Source organism: Sarcophilus harrisii, chromosome 6, assembly GCF_902635505.1.
Source record: "Sarcophilus harrisii chromosome 6, mSarHar1.11, whole genome shotgun sequence".
NCBI lineage: Eukaryota > Metazoa > Chordata > Mammalia > Dasyuromorphia > Dasyuridae > Sarcophilus > Sarcophilus harrisii.
In genome coordinates, this window is record NC_045431.1 from 178,869,234 (window position 1) to 178,892,565 (window position 23,332).

Sequence of the window (23,332 nt, forward strand, 5' to 3'; positions counted from 1 at the left end):
CGGGGAAAGGTCACAAATTCACAAATAACTTCGAACTAATTTCAGTAACCAACCTCAGAAATGACTCATAGGCCGGTGCCCTTGAACAAGCGGGACACATTCTTGCAAAGCAATGGCCGGGAGTAGTGTAAAGAGATCATCATAGAGTGTATGAAAGGCAACCGAAGGGCACTTCCCTTGGGAGAGAGAGGTCGGGACGGGCAGTCCGTCCAATGAGAAGAGGTCTAGGGAAAACCAAATGGGGAAGGGGCAGCAGGAGAGTCAGGCAGGCGGCGGATGCCTGCATCCTTGGAGGGGCTATTTAACCAAGGGAAGTCCCAGAGCCAGTGAAATGACCCCAGACTCTTTCTTGCATGCGGCCTCGGATGTCCTCTTCCTCACCCCGATTAGGTTACAAGCTGCACAGGGACGAGGCATATTGTGAGGCAGTCCCGGCCACCCCGCTCTTGTCCGCAGCCCACTGCAGGCTCCTCGACCCGGCCCCACCCCCGGATCCCCCGACCGGGTAGCTCCACGAGACCGGGGCAGAACAGCAAGGGGCCTTAATCTGCATTCAGGAGACTGATGGATAAGTCACCCTAACCCACTGGCTCCCAGTCCTTCCCGCTCATTTCCCAGGGAGGCAAAAACAGGCCCCGCCCCGGGGCGGGGTTTAACGAAAAGGTATGTGTGGGCACGCGCGGGGGTGTCCGCTGCGGTTGCCATGAGAACAGAAGGATGAGGTCGAAGCGCGGATACAAACGTGGCGTTGCCCGGCAACGCGGCCCCGGTGCGCCAGACACCCCACCCCCACCGCTCCTGCACCTGCTGCTTCCTCTCGCCCTCTCTGCGCACGCGCAGCTCGCACCCCTCGAGCCCAGCCGCGCCCCCCACGCGCGCTCCCGTACCTCCTTTTTCTTCTGGGCCACACTCGGGGGCGCGCACAACAGCAGCAGCAGGAGCGGCAGCAAGATCGCGCAGCTCGCGCCCGCCAGGCCCCATCGCCACCGGCTCCGGGCAAGCATGCTCACGCCGCCGCCCCGCGGGGACGGTCCCGCTGCCGCCGCCGCCGCCTCTGATCTGGACACCGCCATCGCCCGAGCTCCGGGGCCCCCGCTGCTGCCGCCGCTTCCCCGAGTGTCCCGAGCTGACCGTCAGACCAACACCCGGCACAGACAGCCGCTGCCCCGCCCCACGCCGCGCCACTGAGGGAAAGGATCTGCGCTTGCGCAGTCCACACCCAAGCCCCGCCCCCGGCCCTGGCTTCTCTCCCGCCCCGCCCCCTCAGAATGTGCCTCTTCCCCGGCTCCGCCTCCTGAGACCCCGCTGCTCTCTGACTCCTCCCCTTTCCTGTCCTCCTCTGCGGCCCCGCCCCGCCCCTTCATCTCTGGCTCCGCCTTCTCAAGTCTGGCTCCTCTCCAGTCCCCATCATTCCAATTCTGACTCCACCCCTTACGTGGACCGCCCCCAATTTAGGTGTGGTTTCTTAGATCAGTCCTTCCCACGTTTTTGGAAGTGTCTTTCGTAGAGAAAGACCTCTGGGCCTGAGTCTTTGGATAACTCCTCCCCCACCCCTTGGGTGTGGCTGTTCTCACCTCCCTCCAGCTCTGCCCGTTCTTGTCAAAGAGCTACGCTCTTGGGGGCATCACCTGGGAGATAAGAACCCACGAAATTGCTTCAAATACAGCGCACTTTACGAAACACGGGATACCCACAGGGAAGTAATGGAACAAGTCTGGAAAGCTTGGTTGGAGTCCAATTCTGGAAGGACTTAAACCCAGACAAGTGGCAGAACGCAGAAAGGTTTTGTAGCGCATCTACCACTTAGCAAATTGTTACCATTAGTCTAAGCCAGAAGAGCTAACGGCTTGGGCTGTGGTCCTGTGAGTGAAGAGACAGATGTAGATCAAAGCAACAGTAAAATCAACAAGATTTGGCAACAATTGATTGAGAAGAGAAAGGGGGGGGGAGAGAGGAATAGTGAAGGATGAATCTGAAGTTAAGGGCTTAGACTGCCTTGGGAGAATGGTGGTATACTCAATGAAAAACAAAAAAAAAAAAAAGATTGAGGCGGGGCTGATTTAGGAGAAGGAAGATCATGAGAGTTTTTTTGTTTTGTTTTGTTTTTATCATTTTGAGTTTGAGGTGGCAATGGATCTTGCAGGAAAAGATGCCTAGCTGGCAATTGAGCCTAGAGTCCAGTAAAGAGATTTTTCAGGCAATGATATTTAAACCCATGGGGGCTGATGAGCTCAGCACTAGACAGTATAGAGAGATTAGAATAAGAGTCTTCATACGTTGGGAATAGGAAGGAGATGATGAACTGACAAAGGAGATGGAGAACAGAGAGGTAGCAAGAGAAGTAGGAGAGATCACAGTGCTATGGAAGCCAAAAGTAGAGAAAATGTTTGGGTCATTACTCGTAGAAAGCTGGAAAAACTCAGAACTGATGGAGGCAGATTTAGCAGTGCAGCTTTTGGATTACCCCAAGAAAACAGTTTAGTTGAGTGGTAGGATCAGAAGCCAGATTGCAATGACAAAGAGGAGAGAAAGAGAAGAAATTATCATATGTCTAGACATAGGTGAGGTAGAAAATATAGATGACTTTTTAGTGAGAGTAAATATGAAAAAAGGGGAAGTTATGGTAGCTTGAGGGGGTACCAAGTTGATTTTTTTCTGGGCTTTTGTTTATTGTTTGTTTGTTTAAGGTAAGAAAGACCTAGACCTGTTTGGAGGTGGATGCCTAAAACCAGTGCATACAGAAAAAAAAATAAACGATGGAGGAAGTTCCTCCCCAAAATACAGGAGGAAATAAGGCTATGAGCACATGGGAGAAGGACTGAGAGAGCTTCCACTGTCCCAGAAAATAGGAGATGATTTTCTCTGCCTGGGAAAAGTGGGTGGGCAGACACCAGGGCTTTGAAGAAAGAAGAGAAGATTTATCTCTGCTGCTGAGGGGAGTAGGAGGGTCAATGAGGAAGGTGAATAAAATTTTATGGAGCATTTAGAGTCAGAGCCCCACGGAGATGAGGCATTGTGAACTCTTAAGTTAGTCCATGTTGTGACTTGTTCAGCATCATCCCCCAGAGCCATGAAGTCTCCCGGGACTTGGTTGTTCCAGCTAAGTATCTACACAGGATCAAGGAAAGGAAACTCTAGTGGAATGGGATGGACCATGACACTACTAGAAGGAACCTTCAGAAACCATCTAGTCCAACAGACAAGGAAACTGAGGCTCAGAGAGGTCACTCAGGAGCATGAATCTGAGGTGAAACCTGACCCCCAGGTCCTAGAACTTAAAAACCCTTTTCACTCATTGCCTCCCAAAGGGTTAAGTGACTTTCTATGTCATTAGACCTTATTAAGCCGCTGTTTATTTTTCTGTGAAATAGATGGAATCATCTAAGTGATTGGCTACTCAGGTCTCCTCCAGTTCTAGAATTCTCCAATTCTATATGACCCAGGCTTAGTCACCTCTTTCCTGGAATATTACCTCTTCTCCTAGCCAGTTTTCTGCTTTTGTTTGTTTCCTCACCCAGCTGCCATTTTGTTCATGTATTCTTGGTATTCCGTCTTTGAAACTTTCTGAGCTCACAAGATGAGACAAATGATGAAATTTAATAGCATACACTCTAATAGATGGCACTCCTTAGCTTCTTCCCTCTTCCATTCATGGTTTTGAAGAGCTCAACTGGTAAGGAAGAAAGTTGAAGGGTTTCCTTTTTTGGTCTCATCCCCATGCTAACATAAAATAATTGAGAGTGTCAAAGTATTATGGGTGAGAAGTTCATTCAGAAATCAGTCATATTAAATGTCTACTATATGTCAGGCACTATGCTAAGCATTGAAAAGACAGTTAAATGATAAAGTCTGTAAGGAAGGAGTCAGCAGCCTACACACAGCTGCAGTAGCAATGCTGTAGGGATGGAGTTCTTTTCACCATAGACTTCTTATAGCTCCACTTCTGGTCACTCCCTTCCATTCCCCCCAACATATCATCTCAGAACCATCTACAAAAAAAGTTTTTGTCAGCCTCTGAGGCAAATGACAGGTATACCCTTCTACTCTGAAAGTCCTCTCTTCCCCCCACACAGAACTTTAACTGGCCAGCCAAACATCCCTGTAAGATCAAGATGTGCCATTCATTTTAAAGGCATAGCCAAACCTGACACTAATGGTAATTCATTTTGTTGTTGTTGTTGTTGTTGTTATTTTTATTTTTTTTATTATAGCTTTTTTTTTTTTTTTTTTTTTTTTTTTTTTTTTTTACAAAACATGCATGGGTAATTTTTCAACATTGACCCTTGCAAAACCTTCTGTTCCAACTTTTCCCCTCCTTCCCCCCGACCCCTCCCCTAGATGATAAGTAGTCCAATACATGTTAAATATGTTAAATTATATGTTAAATACAATATATGTATACATATTTATATAGTTATCTTGCTGCACAAGAAAAATCGGATTTAGAAAGGAAATTAAAATAACCTGAGAAGGAAAACAAAAATGAAAGCAGACAATAACAGAAAGAATAGAAATGCTATGTTGTGGTCCACACTCATTTCCTACAGTTCTTTCGCTGGATGTAGCTGGTTCTCTTCATTACTGAACAATTGGAATTGATTTGGATTATCTCATTGTTGAAGAGAGTCGTGTCCATCAGAATTGATCATCGTATAGTATTGTTGTTGAAGTGTATAATGATATGGTTCTGCTCATTTCACTTAGCATCAGTTCATGTAAATCTGTCCAGACCTCTCTGAAATCATCCAGCTGGTCATTTCTTACAGAACAATAATATTCCATAACATTCATATAATGGTAATTTATTTCTCAAAAATTTACCAGACCCATACTAGGCACGTAGCAAGATTCAAAATATAAATGTGCAAATCAAAGGATCCCATTGCTCACATTAACTGTTTTCAAGAGGGACCATAGAAATTCTAAAAGAGTGTCTGATCATCTCAAGCACACACATTCCCTTATCTCCATTGAGATGGCTATAATAACCTTTGTGTAGGCTCTCATCCTATCTCAGCAGCTTCCTTCTTAGCCTCCCTGCCTCAAGACTCTTCATTTCAGCTCATCCTCCACATGCTTCCAAAGTGACCTTCCTAAAGCTCAAGGCCTATCACACAAACACATTCTTTTTGTACTAGTTCAGGTCTTCAAACCTTCTCACCTGGGCCATTGTAATCCCCTCATAATCAGTCTTCCTGTCTCATTTCCCTTGCTTCCAATCCATCCTCCCATAACTCCTGAAAAGCTAATACAATTCTGACCTTGTTACTCCCCTGCTCAAGAAGTTCCCATAATCTTCCTCTCTTACCTCTTGGTTAAAATATATATTACTCAGTATTGATAGTCTTCATGGTTTGGTTCCAGTCTAGTTTTCCAGGTTTACTGTATCTTCTCCTCCTTCATATATTCTACCTATAGCCACAGTGACTTCTAGTTATTTCCCATGCATTACATTCCACATCCTTTCTAAGTATCTTTGCATAAGCTATCCTCCATGCCAGACAAGCAATTCCTTCCTGTCCATCTCTCCCTCAGAATAAATAGCTGGCTTTAAGGCTCAGTTCAAATGTCACCCCCTATATGAGGACTGATCTAACTCCCCTTATTAATAATGCTACCTTCCCCAGAGCCCTAAAATACTTTGCATATATTGTGAATTGGCAGATGTAATCCATGCCCCTGGAGCTCACAGAAAGGCTGCATTCAGTTTTGACCTGGGTTTAATTCTGAGGGTTCCTGATCCCCAGAAAAAGAGGGCCTGCCATCCTTTCTTGTCCATTGTTCTCCCAAAATCTCTTAGATGTCTCTCTTGGTAGGAGTCCCCAAAGTGCAATTAATGGCATCCCTTCTACTAACTATACTATGTGAGTACCAGGTGCAGGACAATTTTTTTTTCCTCTGCCATAGAAATTGTATAAAGTCTAAAGGACTCTTAAGTTCATATTAACAAACATAGCAGACCCAGATCTCCAAGGGTCCATTATACTCACCATGCTCCCCCTGGAGTACAAAGACAGCTTTGTAGGACAGTATAACCGGAACTGTCCATGGTACATGACTCCTGGATAGCCAGTGTTTGGCTTCCACCTTTCAGTAATAGAATTCTCAGTGGTAGGTATCTTCTCCAGGGAGTATAAAAGTATCCTGTTTTTATGGAAATCACCTCTCTCTGAGCAGTCAGCAACTGACTTGGGATCTTTCAAATTTGGCTCAGAATTACCATCTAAGCAAGAAATGTTTGTTTCTCTGGATTACTGTTAACCTATTCAGGAAAGGAAACAAAAAGGCAGAAAACAACAGCCTAGGCTGTTTTTGTTGCTGTGTGCTGTACCTACCATTGCCACTGATGTAAAGAGCAATAAACCCCCTCTTTTCTGGATGAGCAAACAAAAGGGAAAGAAGGTACTTTCAAGGATTCCCCAAAGAGAATCACTCAAAAGAGAGGGGACATTGCCATCTCCACAGCTCTAATGGAGGGTTCATAAGAGTCTACCCTAGTTCTCAAAGAGTCCATAGACCTTCAACACAAAATCCCAATTAAGGGGACTCACAGGAACTAAGTATTCTGTGATCCCATTATAGCTTTTCTGAAAAGGGGACATCTGGCCTCTACTTGCCTCCAAGAAGGGCAATCCCTATTCTATATTGTCAATTATTTTATTATAAAAACAATGTAAATGATGGAGGGGGAATAAACATTGGGAACAAAGCAAAGCATTTGAAAATGCCTACGATGTCTACAAAATTCTACATCTACTCCAGTCTTCCCATTATATACTTGAGAGGGATAGCTTTGTCACATACCTTTCACAAACCTATCCAGCTCTAGTCTCTCATGAGCAACAATCTCTCATGTCATCAATTTTTAAGGGTGAGGATGTTTTACATCAACAGAGTGTTTTACATATATTATCATGGACATTTCAAACCAGCTGTCCTAGAGGCTTCTCATACTCAATACATTCAAAATAACTCATTTTGTCTCCCAGCCCCACTCTCTTCCAAACTCCCCAATTCTCTTGAGGATACCACCAACTTTTTGATCTCTTAGACTATCTAGCAGACGTTTCCCACTCTTCACTCTCCTTTGCCTTCTCTTTCCAATCAGCTGCCAAGTCTCGTTGTTTCTGCTCCATAATATTTCTTGCCTCTGTATCCTCCTTTCTACATACCTTGCAACCATCTTAGTTCATGACCTTATTTCCCACATCGGCTATTGCAACAATCTCCTACATCATTTCCCTCTTCAAATTTCTCTCCTCTCTAATACTTTTTCTACTCAGCTTCCAAAAGTATTTTCCTGAAGCACAGATCCAATAGTGTTGTCTACCTCCTTTGTACACAAACGCCTACCCTTAGACCTGGCACTTAGTAGTTGCTTAATAAATACTTGTTGATTAATTGTTTAATTGATCATGCATATTGAAAAAGTTGCAATTTTAACAGAGCCCCCAATTATCAAATAATTTTTGTGATTTTCCTTCTCAGAAAAAAAGCTGTCACTAATCTAGTACAGGAGGCTAGTGAAAGCTATTCGAATTTTTATTTGTAAATTCATCAGCTATATTAAGCAAAGAATTAGGATGAATTCTGATCTGTTCTCCTTTGGACCAATTCCTTCCCCCTCTTCCAAAAACAATCCTGACCCATGTTTCCCTTCCCTATTCTTTGCTTTATTGTATTTCAACATGTGTGTCTCCTGAGAAGCATCATGGTGCAGTGGATATAGGACCAGCCAAGAAGACTTAGGTATAAATCCCACATATCATTTAGCCTCTCAGAAGTCTAGATAACTCTATAAAACTATACCTTATGGAGAAGGTGTTGACCTGCATTGATATAGGGAGTATCTTCATCTGTGAGTTCCTACCAATGAAATCACAAGTATAGACCTATTTTTATCACTTTCTACTATCCCTATTAATATGTGGTAAACTCTTGAGATCTGGGCTGGCTAGATAAAAAAATTACATTTCAAGTTGAACATTGCCTTCCTTGTGAAGTTTAGAACCAGTTTCAATAAGCTCTGCCTATTGTTAAATTTTTCAGTGAAAAAGTCGAAGGTGAACACTTACATACTCTACAAATCAAGGTTTATTTTATTGTTGTTTTGATTACATTAACTTTTTTCCCTGGCTCATTTAATTTTTTCCCACTTATATGTGAAAACAATTTTTAACACAGAATTTTTTGAGTCCCAAATACATTTCCTCCCTCCTCTACTCCTTGAGAAGGCAAGCAATTTGATGTAGAGTATACATATGCAATCATGTAAACTATCCTATATTAGCCATGTTGTGAAAGAAAAGACAAAAAATTAAATAAAACAAAGAAATAAAGTTTTAAAAAGAGTATGCTCCAATTTACAATCAGATTCTATTCTTTCTCAACAGGTAAATAGCATTTTTTATCATGTCTTAAATCACCTCATTGCTGATAATAACTATTATTCACAATTTATCATCATACAATGTTGTTGTTACCGGTACAAAATTCTCCTGATTCTGCCTACTTTACTTTGTGTCAGTTTATGTAAGTCTTTTCAGTTTTTTTTAAAGCATCCTGTTTGTTATTTTGTACAGCACAATACTATTTATTCCATCACAATCATATAGCACAACTTTATTCAACTACTCCCCAATTAAATGGCATACATTCAATTTCTAATTCTTTGCCATCACAAAAAAAAAAGCTGCTATAAACATTTTTGTGCATATAGGTCCTTTTCTTTTCTTTTTTATCTCTTTGAAATTCAGACCTAAGATCTGGGATCAAAGGGTATGCACAGTTTGATAGCTTTTTGAACATAGGTCCAAACTGCCTTCCAAAATGGTTAGGTTAGTTGAAAACTCTACCAATAATGAATAGATGTTTTAATATGCATTTCTCTAATCAGTAGTGACTCAGGGTATTTTTATATGACTATAGATAGCTTTGATTTCTTCCTAAAAGCTGTTGTTCACATCCTTTGACTACCAATTGGGAGATGAGATTATATAAATTTAAGAAAATGGTGGGAAATATATAATGTAGACTAAACTTCAGTGTGTGTTGGGAATTATTTTTTTTCCAGAGATGTAGTTAAATATTATAGTCCTTTATTGGAATATGAACTACTTGAAGATAGGGACTGTATTTTGCCTTTCTTTGCATTCCCAATCTTAGGACAGTGCTAGGCATATAGTATGTATTTAATATTTATGCATTTTAAAATTTGTTGACAACATAGTAACATCAAGTTCCCAATGCAGAAACTCAGATACTTATTGAAAAAACTAAGAAATATGCTAAAGGAAAACTCTTATGACTCAGTTACATTACCTGGAATGCTGTTTTCCAAATTCAGCTTTCCAATGTCTGTTTCACATGATGTGTGAAAGGAGATTTTATGAGAATTTGGATGCAAGTCACATTTTTTCTCCTAAAATATTAAATGGGGGGGGGGGAGGGAGGAGCAGAGGCAGATAGGTGGAGTGCTTAGACAGCATCGGCCCTGGTGTCAGAATTCAAATTCAGCCTCAAACACTTATTAGCTGTGTGATCCTAGGCAAGTCATTTTATATTTCCCTCCAAAAATGAAGTATTATCTGGGAAATCATGTGCATATCAAAAATGCATATTTTGTGCCTCTACTTTAGTAGCTCTTTTTTAAATTTTGCTCTAAATTTTTTCTAAACTTGTACATATTATAGACTTCTTCCTTAGAATGCACAAAACAATTATATTATCTATGGCTGACATTGGTGCATTTCATACCTCTCAATACCTACTTTCTATAGTTATTTCATAAGAGCGTGGGATCACAGATGAAAGAGACTTTATAGATCATACAGTTCAATTCCCTCATTTTGCAGATAAGGAAACTGAGGCTCAAAAGATTGAAGGGACCTACCTAAGATCACACAGACAACAAATGGCAAAGTCAACCCATGTCCTCTGAATCCAAATCAATCAACTAAGAGGTATTTGGGATGCTGGGGATAGTGTCAAAAGGACTCATGCCCCAGGTACTATTTGGATAAAATAACTGGGGAGAAACTTGATGGTTCTCTAATAGCTCCCATCTTTAGTAGTTTTCAAGCCATTGAGCAATTCTTTGATATTTCAGTGGACATTAATGTGGATATAGCCTTCATTGATCTAAAATATCATCTATCTATCCTCCACAAATAACCTTATCATGATATGGAAGCAGTCATAAGTGCTCAGTGATGAAGCCAATGGAATACAAGTTCTATCAGATTTTTATCAAATGAGGAAAACTTGTAGGTAAGATTTTGGCAAAGATGATGTCTGCTTCTAGAAACCAACCTAGCTTATACATAAAACTATTTTTCCTTTAAAGTTATTTTAAATTATGAATTTTATCCCTTGCTTCAACAAATATTCCATGTATCGAGGACTGAAATACAATACCTATTATACATATGAAGTCATGCAAAATAGATTTCTATCTTAGCCAATAATAATAACTTAATGAGAAATAGAGGCTCTCATCAGCAAATAGGCCACTAGGTGATGGTGGGTTTTTGTTTTTGTATTTTGATCTTAGTGATCCATTGAAAAGGTACAAATCCAAAATGGCCTTTGGTTCTGTATAATCTTTTTTCACTACCCTAATCCTAAAATCTGGAGGGGGTGCTAGAAACCACAGGTTTCATACAATAAACATTTAAATGTTGGTGAAAATGTTATCCAATGACTAATCAAATGAGACGTTATTAGAGAAATAGAACTATAACCATGTAAATATTCCCACTGTGCACAAAACCAAAAGACATAAAAAATTGCAGCAAAATGGAAATACAACTTTCAAGTTGGTTTATTCACTCTGAAAGGATTGATGAAGGGTGTACTTTGAACCAGACAAAGTACCTGTAAGTATTGGGAATACAGAGTTAAAGTTCTCCTCTGGGTAGTGATACAAGGAACTAGCTTCCTCATGATCCCAAAGATGATAACAAAACCCAATTCATGTCATTTCTCAGGAATGTGGAACATCCCAATTTGCAATGGTCCCAAGGACTGCAATAGATGAAGCAAAGATGACTACTTTGACAGGACCCTCTGAATCAAATTAACATAAACCTTATACTCCATTCTATACTTATATAAACTAATGCCAAGATAATGTGAAGGAGTGATGATGATGCCAGAAAGGTTTTTAGCATTCTTGACAAAATGAAATCAATGTGAAGTGGCTCGTTGGTCAATGTTTGAAGAAACACATTTCAGAGGCTATTTGACAAGTGACATCTTCAGCTGTTTTTGTCTTCCTTAGCCATTTTCTCCTGTGAAATATTCATAGCTGTACAATCCCTTGCTCAACAGTCATTTCTTATGAGTCACTGTCTAATTATATATGGATGCCCTTGATTACATTTCTATCCGTGTTCTTTCAGACCAAGTCATCTGACCAAATGAAAAGAAATGAATACATCTAATTTCCTTTGCCTACTACTTAACTTAAAAACAAGACAAAGTAAAAATGGTTCCAACCCTCAAGGTTGGGGATCAGAGAATCTGAGTGTAAAGCTAGCCTTTGGCATTTACAGCCTATATCAGGGGTCCTCAAACTATGGCCGCGGGCCAGATGCGGCAGCTGAGGACAATTATCCCCCTCACCCAGAGCTATGAAGTTTCTTTATTTAAAGGCCCACAAAATAAAGTTTTTGTTTTTACTATAGTTCGCCCCTCCAACAGTCTGAGGGACAGTGAACTGGCCCCCTATTTAAAAAGTTTGAGGACCCCTGATCTTATGGTTGTGACTTAGCCTTTATGGGCCTCAATTATGTGATCTGTAAAATGATCCCCAAGATCCCTTTTAGTTCTATGGTCCTATTTTTCCAGAGACTCATAATTTCTAAGGAAAGAATAAAGACAATTGAGTTCCAGAGAATGGCAAGGATGAGTCACAAATGATCTCCTCCAAGCTGGTTAAAAATATATAACAAAGAACTAATTAAATGAATCTCAATTCAATCCATATCCCCCAATCCATTTGATGAAAAGATAAATCTTGAACAAGGAGGCCCTTCCCATGGATGTGGGCATGTGCAATGGGTAAAGGACAAAATTAACTCCCCTGATTGCACTTGCATCAAAGAGGATTGATGACTGAGAATCAAAGACTACCCTATTCCCATGGCCTGGAATAGTGAATATAAAAACAGGTATCTGGGTTTTTTTGTTTGTTTGTTTTTTAGAGGAGGAAGTTGGGAATCCATTATTCCTTTTTATATGCTTTGATTTTCAGCAAATGAAGAGAATTTCTCACCCTTTACCAGGTCCATACCCAGCAAAACCTATGGCAGTGTTCTGGAGATGTGTTCTTGCCAGAAACAGTCTCAAGTTTCCCAACCATCCAGATACTAGCTGCCTTTTCCTGCCTTTCTATTTCCTATTCCGAATATAACAGTAAACAGTAATTCTGACATTTCCAGCCTTGGTATTGACTGTGTTGGCCAAGAGTCCCTGAAGTCAACATTTGGGCATTCAAAAGGAGACAATGGAATGTTTCTCAGGGAAGAGGATGGTCAAACTATGCTTCAAAGGAAGGGCCAAACAAAATATTTTCTGTGAGCTGGTTGATAGTTTAAGGTCAAGATGAACACAATATATCTGTTCATCTATTCCAAATAGTGTATTTACTTTTGGGGTGGAGTTTAAAAATGTAATGGATTAGTAGGCTGCTTGGTGTTTCTTATCTCTTCCAATGCACATCTTTGCTAGGCTTGTGCATCAGGGTCAATGACCATACCATTACCCTATTCAAAATAATTCAATGATTCTCTTGTCTTATAAAGTACAAACTCCTCAGCCTAATGTTAAAGGTCTACTAAAATGTGGCTCTAATCAATCAACTGACAAGTAATTATCAAGTACTTCATGTATGTCGTACATTCTGTTAGACCTTGGAGACGAAAAAACAAGACAAAATAAAAACAGTTCCAACCCTCAAGGAGCTTAGATTCTACTGTAGGACAGGGTGATGTAGTTACAATATGTACCAAAAAAAATTGAGTGAAAAGAACATAATGATTAGCACGTTAGACCAACTGACTCTGAAATGCCAATGGGATAATCAGGTGGAGAGGTGAATGAGGAAGATGATAATCAGGCTTCAGAATTTAGGAGAGATATTAAGGAGATGAATATAGATTTAGGGAACATTTGCATAGGATTAGTAAATAAACCCAAAGAGGCTAGAAAGATCACCAAGGAAAAAAATATTCACTCTAAAGAGAAGGATCTATGATAGAATCTAGAGGGACCCCATGGAGAGAAGTTGAGAAATGGCTGATGAATTAGTAAAGGTCATTGAGAAGGAGCAAAGAGGAAAGAAAAGAACCATGAACAGTGTCATGAAAGTCAGGGGGAAAGAGGATGTCTAAAAGGAAAGGATGGTTAAAAACTATAGAGAGGTCAAGTATATTAAATTTAATGGTTAGGAGATTATTGATACTTTGTTGGTAGAACTATTGTGAAGAATTATTTTGAAGAACATTTTGGAACTATATCCAAAGGGTTATAAAAACTTCATACCCGTTGAGTCAGCAATACCATACTGGGTATGTATTCCAAAGAGATCAAAAAAGGTAAAGGGACCTTTTTGTACAAAAAATATTTATAGCAGATCATTTTTGGGTAGCAAAATATTGGAAATTGAAGAAAAGTTCGTCAAGAAGGGAATGGCCTAACAAGATGTGGTATATGATCATGGTGGAATACTATTGGGCTGTAAGAAATGATGAATGGGATGGCTTCAAAAACACCTGGAAAGACTTACAGGAACTCATGCAAAATGATATGAATAGAACTGGGAGAACATTGTTCATAGTAACTGTGAAAGCAACTACTGTGATCAAGACGATGATCTAAGACAATTCCAAAGGATTCGTGATGAAAAATACTATCCATCTCCAGAGAGAGAATTAATGAACTTTAAATGCCACTTAAAATATGCTATTTAAAAATTTTATTTATTTTTCTTGTTTTCTTTTGTAACATGGCTAATAGGTAAATATGTTTTGCATTACTTCACACACATAATTGACATTAAATTGCTTATCTTTTTAAGGGGGGGAGAGAGAGAGAATATAGAACTCAAAATTTTAAAAAATGATAGTTAAATTCTTAACATGTAATTGGAAAATATTTAATGATATAAATAAAAACAATTTACAAAAGAGAGAGAAAAGATTGTTAGACTTCACATTTTGAGGTCTGAGGATTTATTTCTAGAATTAGACCAGGAATAACCTCCAATTTTTAAAAATTCAATATTTCCTCACTGTGTCTGCTTCTTTTATGAATGCCTATAGTGTCTCATACTTTAGTAGGTTATATTCATGGCTAAATGTAGTCAAGACATTCATTCATTCAGCCAAGCCCTACCTAGGTTAGTCCTTGGACAAAGAACAACATCTGGAAATGTCTTGTCTGGTAGAAGCTGAAACATTTACTGTCTTCACTTTCTTGTCCAGGATAACCTGTACTCTAGAGGGCAGCACTAGAGGAAAATTTCAGAGGAAGTGCCAGGAATTACATGTACAAATTTAATTGCACAAATACTTAAAAAGAATTATAGCATTGAAAAGTGCAGCATACCCCCTGGAAACATCCACTGTTCTATTTGAATTGGATAGAACAGAATATGAAAGAATAAAGAATATAAAAGAAGGGATATTTGGTAGGATGAAGAGTATTTCTCAATAATAACTGGGCCTCTGAGAGGGTTCACAGTGAAGTAAACAATATTATCGTTCAACTCTACCCCCCCACCCAACCAGTTAAAATGGATTCTTTTCTCCATTAAAAGTACAAAAGCACTCTATTTCTTTTTCTAGCTTTCTAGTTCTTTTTCCTGAGTACATATAGGCACATTTTGGTACTTTAAAAAATGAAATATTTTAAACAGAATGAAAGTTTAAGGAAATAGGGAAAAAGTACTTGAAGAAAACATTTTAGAGATATCTTTGAAAGCTTAACACATAGAAAGGAAGCACATTCTATTATATTTCCAAGCTTCAGAAATCCTAGTCTACTGCTAGCTAAATGCTTATCATGATGAGCTATTGTTTGAACAATTCCCTTAGAAACAGTCTTAAATCAATTGTAATCTAATAGGAAGAGTAAGCAAAAGAGTACATCTAGATCCTCTAGGCCTTCAAGGAATAACCATCCTATTAAAATTAATCATCTTGATAAGATGCAAATGGCTTACTCCCCTATATTCTTATATTTATGCTAATGGTCACAAAGATGAAAGCTATTTAATCAGGTAATCCTTGCACACCACTAGAGTAGTGGCATCTGTATCTGAGTCCTTAAAGAGGGGATTCAACACAGTCTTCTGCCCATTTCCCATCAGATATTCTGTTTTTGTATGTCTTTGGAATCTTCATCGTGCTCCTGTATCAGATACCTTCCTTTTAACCCTTCTCCACTATCCTTTCTAGTTTTAGAACCAAAGATCCTTGAAGGCATGGGGTATTTGTTTTTATTGATTTTCCCACCACTTAATGTAGTGACTGGGAGATAGCAAGTATTTTATAAATATTTAGCAACTGACTGACTGAACTCACCTCACCCCTCCCCCATATCTGCATATGTCATGTATTTTAAAGAGTTCTCTCTCAAATACTTTTTTTTGTTGTTGTTTTTTAGTTTAGCTCTTTCTCTTGGCTTTTCACATACCGTTCTAAGCTATATTCAGTTCTGTATATTTTATATGTCTGCCTTCTCCCATTTGATTGTATGGTCCCTAAGGGCTAATATTGTGGCATTTTTCATCTTTTTATCCCATTGCCCTGACCAGAATCTTATGCAATTTTTGCTCCCTTTTGTTGAATTGATGTGAAATTGAAAACATACTGCAGATTAAAGGATTAAGCTTAATTCTATTAAACTGAAAACATATTGTTCTTCTGGGGGGGGGCAATCTTTTGAAGAAGAATAATGGAATCTTTCTATACTCAATAAATATTCAATAAAAATAAGAGGAACATGGGAAGACATATGAATGCATAAAGAACAAAATAAAGAGGACCACCAAAATCACTTACACAGTAACTACAATAATATAAAGAGGAAGGGAAATACTAATAAATTGAACACAGTGTACATTCAGAACCAAGGTTGGCTTCCTAGAATAAAGGAGACAAGATCTCACTTGCCTTTCATACTCTAGAGAGTGTTATATCTGCTGCCAAATAGCTTTTTTATATTAGCTATCTTTATTGACTTTTTTTTTCCATCAATTGGTTTGGGGAAAAGTACAATGCGTTGGGGGAGATTGGGATATATTGAAAAATGAATGGAACAGATCACTTAACACTTACTGCTTCAAAAAAAAAAAAAAGGAAGGAAAGCAAAGGAAATGGATAGAATGTAGTCTTTTTAGGAATAGAAAAAAAAAAAAACTCATCTTTGATAGTATGGGATTTATCCTGAATCAGTTGACTTTACGAGCACATCACCAACTTATCAGAGAAAAGATTGAAATGGGTAAAAAGCTAGAAATAATAATGCTAATAATATGATAGAAAGTTATGGTAGACAAATAATTAAATGCTGAACTATTTAAATAATCAATTATGGAAAATATAAACTGAACAACAGAAGCAACCTTTGTAACCATTATATCAATTTTATACAGAAGTTTAATCAAAGTAATTCATTTCTTGCAACAAAAAGACTTATCCACTTAAGCACTTGATTCATTTGCCAATCAGAGAGATATGCTCATAAAAAAATATTTAAAACCAAAACCAAGAATGATAATAAAGCAGATAGAAGTAATGGAGGATTAAAAAGAACAACAATATACAACAAGGAATCTGCTAAACAAATAGAGATATAGGAATACAAAAGAATGTCACTGTAAGATAAAAAATGGTAAACATGGTGAATACACAGAATCACAGGAAGACTTATATGAACTGATGCTAAATGAAGTAATCAGGACAAGGAAAACCATAAACATAGCTATTATAAAGTAAATGAAAAGGATAACAACCACCAAAAATCCAAGCTGAATGTTACAAAATTCTCCATACCAAGTTTGGCTTTATGGAAGAGATTAAAAAAAAAAGACATCCCTATAATCCTTGGCAAAGTGGGGTGCACGGTTGTAAAATATTACATACAATGTGAGATGTTGGAGACATGTATTCATTAGTTTTACTGATAACTTTTTTTTTCCTTTTAAAACATGTTATAAGGGAATGGAGAAAATACAGAGTGAAATGCAGATGATTTAAAAACAAAAGATATCAATTAAAAACCAATTCATTAGAACGGTCTTTATCCTTCTTACAAGCTAAATTAGTATAACATAGTCCCAGAAAAAAAAAAAAAAAAAAAAAAAAAAGACAGAATCTCCATTCTCTTTTTCTCCTTTTGGCAGCCTCTCTTCATCCACCAGGAAAACAGAATCTTCAAGCTGACAAGTGAAAGTGGCTATTTCCACAAAATCCCATTTGGCTCTTAAAGCAACAGTAAATAGTAACCATAGACTCAGCAGGAAAGTAGGTGTTGCACAAATAAATTCCAGGAATGAAAATGCAAATGATTTCTCTACTTTGTACTTTAACTGCAATGCCATTTTAACATCAATTAAACAAGAACACCATGTTCCCTAAAGGCAGGGCTATATACTCTCACTGTAGCTGGCTCCTCAGCTATTCTAGGCTTCCTAAATGATTCAAAAATATTTCAGTCCCATAACTCCCTATTCTTCAATCATCTTTACAACAATTTTACCAGCCATTTTACCGCCAGGGTCAGAGTGCGTACCCTGGAGGTTTTAACCATTTCATCTCTGCAGCTTTTACCCCAGAGTTCCCCTGTTCTCACCCCCTCACAAGGGACAAGCATCTCAGGCAGGTCTCAGCCATGCTTCTCTTCTCGACCTACTTCTTGCCCATTTTTGACAATCTGTTTAACTGCTTTGGCACAGATTATGTTCCCCTTTCCCTCCTCCAGTTCTAGAAATATGATCATATCAACTTCATAATTGTTCCTGGCCCATTCACCATCCCTGGAACAATAAGAGCTAGAGGCAGCAAATGGCATAAGGAATAGAACAGCAGGTTTGGAGTCTGTAAGACCTGAAATTAAATCCAGTCCCATACACTGACTAGCTGTGTGACCCTGGTCAAGTCACTCAGATTTTGCCTGCCTCAGTTTCCTTATCTGTAAAATAGGATAACAAAAGCACTTTATCATCCAGGGTTGTTGAGAGATTCAAATGAAATATTGTTTATAAAGTGCTTAGCGCCATATGCTAATTCCAGACCCTTCCTCCCTTTTTTCTTATAATTTTCTGAACAAAGTGCTCACCTTTCCCTAATTTATATTGTCTTCCTTTATTATAATGTAAAGTCTTAGAGCGCAAGGACCACCTTTGCTTTTCTCTTTGAATCTCCAAACTTAGCATTGTGTATGGGACTGGAATATGTAGTTTTTTAATCATGGTTTTGCATAACCTCTGGTCCGTCTCTTTTTACTGATAGGGACGGAGGCCAATAGGGGTTTTAAGTGACTTGCCCAGAATCACAGTTAGTAAGTGCCTGAGGCTGCATCTTCCTGACTCCAGGCTCAGGTCTCTATTCAACTCTGTCCCTCACTGCCTGTTTGGAACATGTTGTTTATTCATTTCATTTTGTTTCTGAATCTTCATGACCCCATTTAGAATTTTTTTAGCAGAGATACTTGAAGAGATAATGGGAAGAAAATATTTGAGGCTGGATTAGAACTCAGGAAGATGAGACTTCCTGACTTCAGGTCCCACATTCTTTACATTGGACCACTAGGTTTCTTGTGGGACATATAAGTGCTTTAAAAAATGTTTATTTTGGGGCAGCTAGGTGGCACAGCCCTGAAGTAAGAAGGACCTGAGTTCAAATCCTGAGAAGACAAATGTGACCTCAGACATTTAACACTTCCTAGCTGTGTGACTCTGGGAAAGTCACTTAACCTCAATTGCCTCAGCCAAAAAAATTATATATATATGTATAATTTACATGGATATTTATTCATATATTTTATTCACTGTTCATAATACCAAATCCAAGAAGTTCTAATATACAAAGTAGAAATACTAATAGTCCTATGGTTTGGAGAGAAGACAATTTTCTCAGTCTCTGTCTCCACATTCTGTTAAGCAGATCAATGTGTATTATAAATAACTTCTTTTAAAAAATGTTACTTTTATTTATATTTTTTCCTTTGATGTCACTTTTGACAGGGGGAACCCTGAAACTGTCCTCTGACTTTGGGTATGAAGCCACGAGTTAAACTCTTGAGAAACTCTCCTTGAACTCTTGACAAATTCTCCTCTGAGAGAGGCTCGCCTCAGGGAATTAAGATAAAGTGACTTCATTCTGTTATTTTGGTGGTGACTAGCTGCACCCCCTATTGAGCTGAAAATTAGTCCAGGACCACTCCTAGTAGCTGGAACTTAAGTGGTCTCATTCAATTGGAAATTTAGGCCTGGGAGCAGTGACAACATTGAAGGAATCTCATGCAATTGATTTCTTATAAAAAAGTCAATTTTAAACTCATAACTTGCAGAATGTCCAAAGCAAGATTATGCCTTGTCAAGGAAACTCTCTCCCTGGGCATAGCTTCCTGCCAGAACTCCTGCCCACTGTGAAGAGACATTCTTCTCGGTGAAAATCTTTTGTTATTTCTCTGCCAGGACCTTGTCACTCAGAAGTCTGTCTTCCTAGCACAGCTGATTTCTCTGTGCCAATAAAACTTCCCTTTTGCCAGTCAGACGTTTTGGGTTCATGAATTCTTTCATGTTGAACCTGCCCTGACCAGAAGGGGATTCTCTCACCTAAACTCTCTGTACTGCCACTAACCATATCACTTTCACTTCTGAATATTTCCATCCCTTCCACCACACCCCATGCAGCAAGTCGTACCTCCTTACAAAGATTTACAAGGAGAATAAAGACCATTTTCAAAATCAACAAACACAGCAATTGCCTCTAACAATCTATGCAATATTCCCTATGTAGTTGCTGCCTCCAAGAAGAAGGAGGTATGTTTTTTTGAGGGCTAAACTTGTAATTATATACTAATCAGTTCTGTTTCTGTTTGTTTCACTTTACATAGCTATAATGCTCACAGTTATTATTTTCCTGGTTCTGCACACTTGATTCTTCATCACTTCAGCCAAGTCCTACCAGACTTCTCTGAATTCTTCACCTTCATTGTTTCAATCAATTCTCTATTCAGCTATCACATTCCATCATCAAAAGCTTGACTATTGTTAATCCTCTCCCTACTTAGTAAATTCCAGTATCTTCCTGTTACCTCCAAAATCAAATACAAAGTGCTCTGTTTTTCAAAGCCTTTCATAACCTAGTTTCCTCTTACATTTCCATTTTTATTATATCTTGTTCCCCAATACATACTCTTTGGTCCAGTGACACTGATCTCCTCAAACAAGACTCCAAAGAAGCTCCTTGTTCCTCAAATAAGACACTCTATGTCTTTGTTCTGGGCATCTTGTCTGGCCGCTTTCTCTGATGAGACCCTGAATATTGCTTTAGACCAAGAGAAACTAAAGAATTGATCCCCAAGGCAGGCAGGGAGAAGGCTGTGATAGAGATCCATTTAGCTCCATGGTCTCACCCTCTAGGAAAGTCATCCAGTCTGAAATCCAAATTATGTCAAAACCTGAGCCCCATTCTCTGTAGAGGTCTCCAGTAGTCTCATCTTGCCATGTCCTGTCAGGAATCCCAGTCTTGTTCCTGAGGTTAAATTTTCTTTATAAAATACACTTATAGGCCTATCCTGTGTCTACGGCCTCATAGGTCTTTCCTCTTCCCCCATGCCATGTGGTATCTCCCCTAATTCCACAATGCTTCTCAGCCCTATTTCTCCTCCTTATAGCTAACTCTTTTAGAAGATTTAGCCTGCCAGCTAACTCCAATCTCATGGGGTGCTCCCTTTCTATTCCCCTTCTACTAAGGAACTTGCCTTTCACATGCTCTCCCATTCTATTTCTTATTTACCATTCCTGGTTTCTATTGTATTCCTTCCTTTTGTCTGCAACCTATTCTCTATAAATTCTACTCTATATAAATCTACTTTTTGCCATAGAGAATAGCCATTGTGAATTCTCCATATGCCCAAACCCCAATTTGTGGTGCCTGCCATTATTTGGTGACAAACACCACATCATAGATCACATCATTCTATACCTAGAATACTCTCCCTTTTCTGTTCTGCTCTATCTTCTACAGGAAACATTTTCCATCCCTTCTTGATTCCAACTTTTCATCTGTTTTTTTCCCCCTAATATAACTTGTTTATAAGTATTTTGTTCACTTAATGTCTGTACTTTCTGTGATTGTGAGTTTCTTTTGCCTCTTTTTGTATCTCCAGTTCTTAGTACAGGGTCTGGAAATACAGAAAGTGCTTAATAAATGTGTATTGAGTAATGCAATATTATTGTTCTATAAAAAACGATCAGCAGGATGATTTCAGAGAGGCCTGGAGAGATTTACATGAAGTGATGTTAAGTGAAGTGAATAGAACAAAGAGAACATTGTATACAGCAACAAGATTATAGGATGATCAATTCTGATGGACATGGCTCTTCTCAAGAATGAGATGATTCAAGAATGAGATGTTCCAATGATCTTGTGATGGAGAGAGCTATCTGTACCCAGAGAGAAGACTGTGGGGGCTAAATGTGAACCACAACATAGCATTTTCACTTTTTGTGTCGTTTATTTGCTTTTTTTCTCTCTCATTTTTTTTCCATTTTGATCTGATTTTTCTTGTGCAGCATAATTGTGGAAATATGTTTAGAAGAAGTGCACATTTGATCTATATTGGATTACTTGATCTCTGGGGCTAGAGGAGGGAGAAAAATTTGGAATACAAGGTTTTATAAGGGTGACTATTAAACCTAGTCTAGTATCTTTGCATGTATTTTGAAAATAAAAAGCTACTATTAAAATAAATGAATATTTATTGATCTTGTAGAGGAGTAACACTCTATTACATTCACGTACCCCAGGTTTGATATTTCCTGACTGCCACTAGGTAATGCAGTGGACAGAGCATGGGGTTTGAAGTCAGAAAGACCTGAATTAAAATTCTGCCTCAGATACGTACTTAGAGTTGTATGACCCTGAACAAGTTATCCAATTGCTACCTAACTCTGTTTCCTTATCTGTAAACTTGGGGTCAGAATAGCACCTATCTTGCAGAACTTGTATGAGAATCAAATGAGATAATACTCATTAGTGTTTAGTTAGCATAGTACCTGGGCACATAGTAAGCATAGGTAAATGTTTTCATCTTCATCATCATCTGGTTTTACATTTTTTTATTGCCACAAAAGGACTGATATGAATGTTTTTTAAGACATTTCTTTCTTCATTTTCTTTGGGGTATGTCTAGGAGGGGATTTTTGTGTAAAAGGATATGAACATTTTACTCACTTTTTAAAAGCATAATTCCTAATTGCTTAGAAAACCAATTCTTAGGAAATAGAATCTGTGCTCTTTCTAAGTAGTGTTTAAGAGAGACAGTGGTATTTACTCTATTTATGAGGAATAGAGTAGAAAGAAATTATGCAGTATGACTGAAAAGTGAATTATGTGAAAGAAGGGGATATATATTCTCATAAAAGTAGATTGGAGTCAGACTAGAGAGGGCCTTGAATGCCAGGATGAGAAGTCTAATAGCTTAATTGGAAGGCAATAAGAGCTCAATGATGATTTCCAAATAGAATACTGATTAATACAAGCAGAATATTCAGAACATTCAAATACTGATAAACCTTTGCATCACAGAGTAAAGAACCCTCAAATACAAAAGTGGCCTATAAAATTATATAGGATAATTTTAAATTATGCATTAAAAGATTATATAGAAAAGCATACACATGTATACATTTATATACACTCTGTTTTGTGAGTTTTATATGTGTAGTCTCTAGATATTAGTGATCTGGAGCATTTTTATGTGATTGTTCATAGCTTGAATTTCTTCTTTTCATAAATACTTGTGTATATCCTTTGACTACTTATCTATGGGGAAAGGGATGCTCTATAAAAACTTAAAGAAAAAATAATAGTTAGCATTTATATAGCACTTTAAGGTTAATGCATAACACCTTATAAATATCTTATTTTATCCTTAAAACAGTCCTGGGAAGTAAAAGCTACTGTTATCCTCATTTTAAGATGAGAGATTAAGTGATTTGCCTAAAGTCACCCAGCTTATATCTGAGATCAGTCTGAAGTCAGGTCTTCTTGACTCCAGACCCAGTATTCTATCAACTAAGCAACCTAGCTTT

At 38.5% G+C, this 23,332-nt stretch overlaps 1 protein-coding gene across 3 annotated transcripts in view; it reads right to left on the reverse strand.

The window, feature by feature from the left end:
- TUSC3 (tumor suppressor candidate 3) overlaps positions 1–1,155 on the reverse strand; it is a 75,468-nt gene extending 74,313 nt beyond the window's left edge. The window contains exon 1 of one of the 3 annotated variants that reach the window (XM_031943146.1): positions 888–1,153. In XM_031943146.1, coding sequence (XP_031799006.1) covers positions 888–1,073 — 186 coding nt within the window. In that variant the 5' untranslated portion in view covers positions 1,074–1,153. Of the gene's footprint in view, positions 1–887 lie in introns of all 3 variants that reach the window. The other 2 variants (XM_003772812.4, XM_031943147.1) reach the window with 2 other exon arrangements.
- Positions 1,156–23,332: the final 22,177 nt, after the last annotated feature.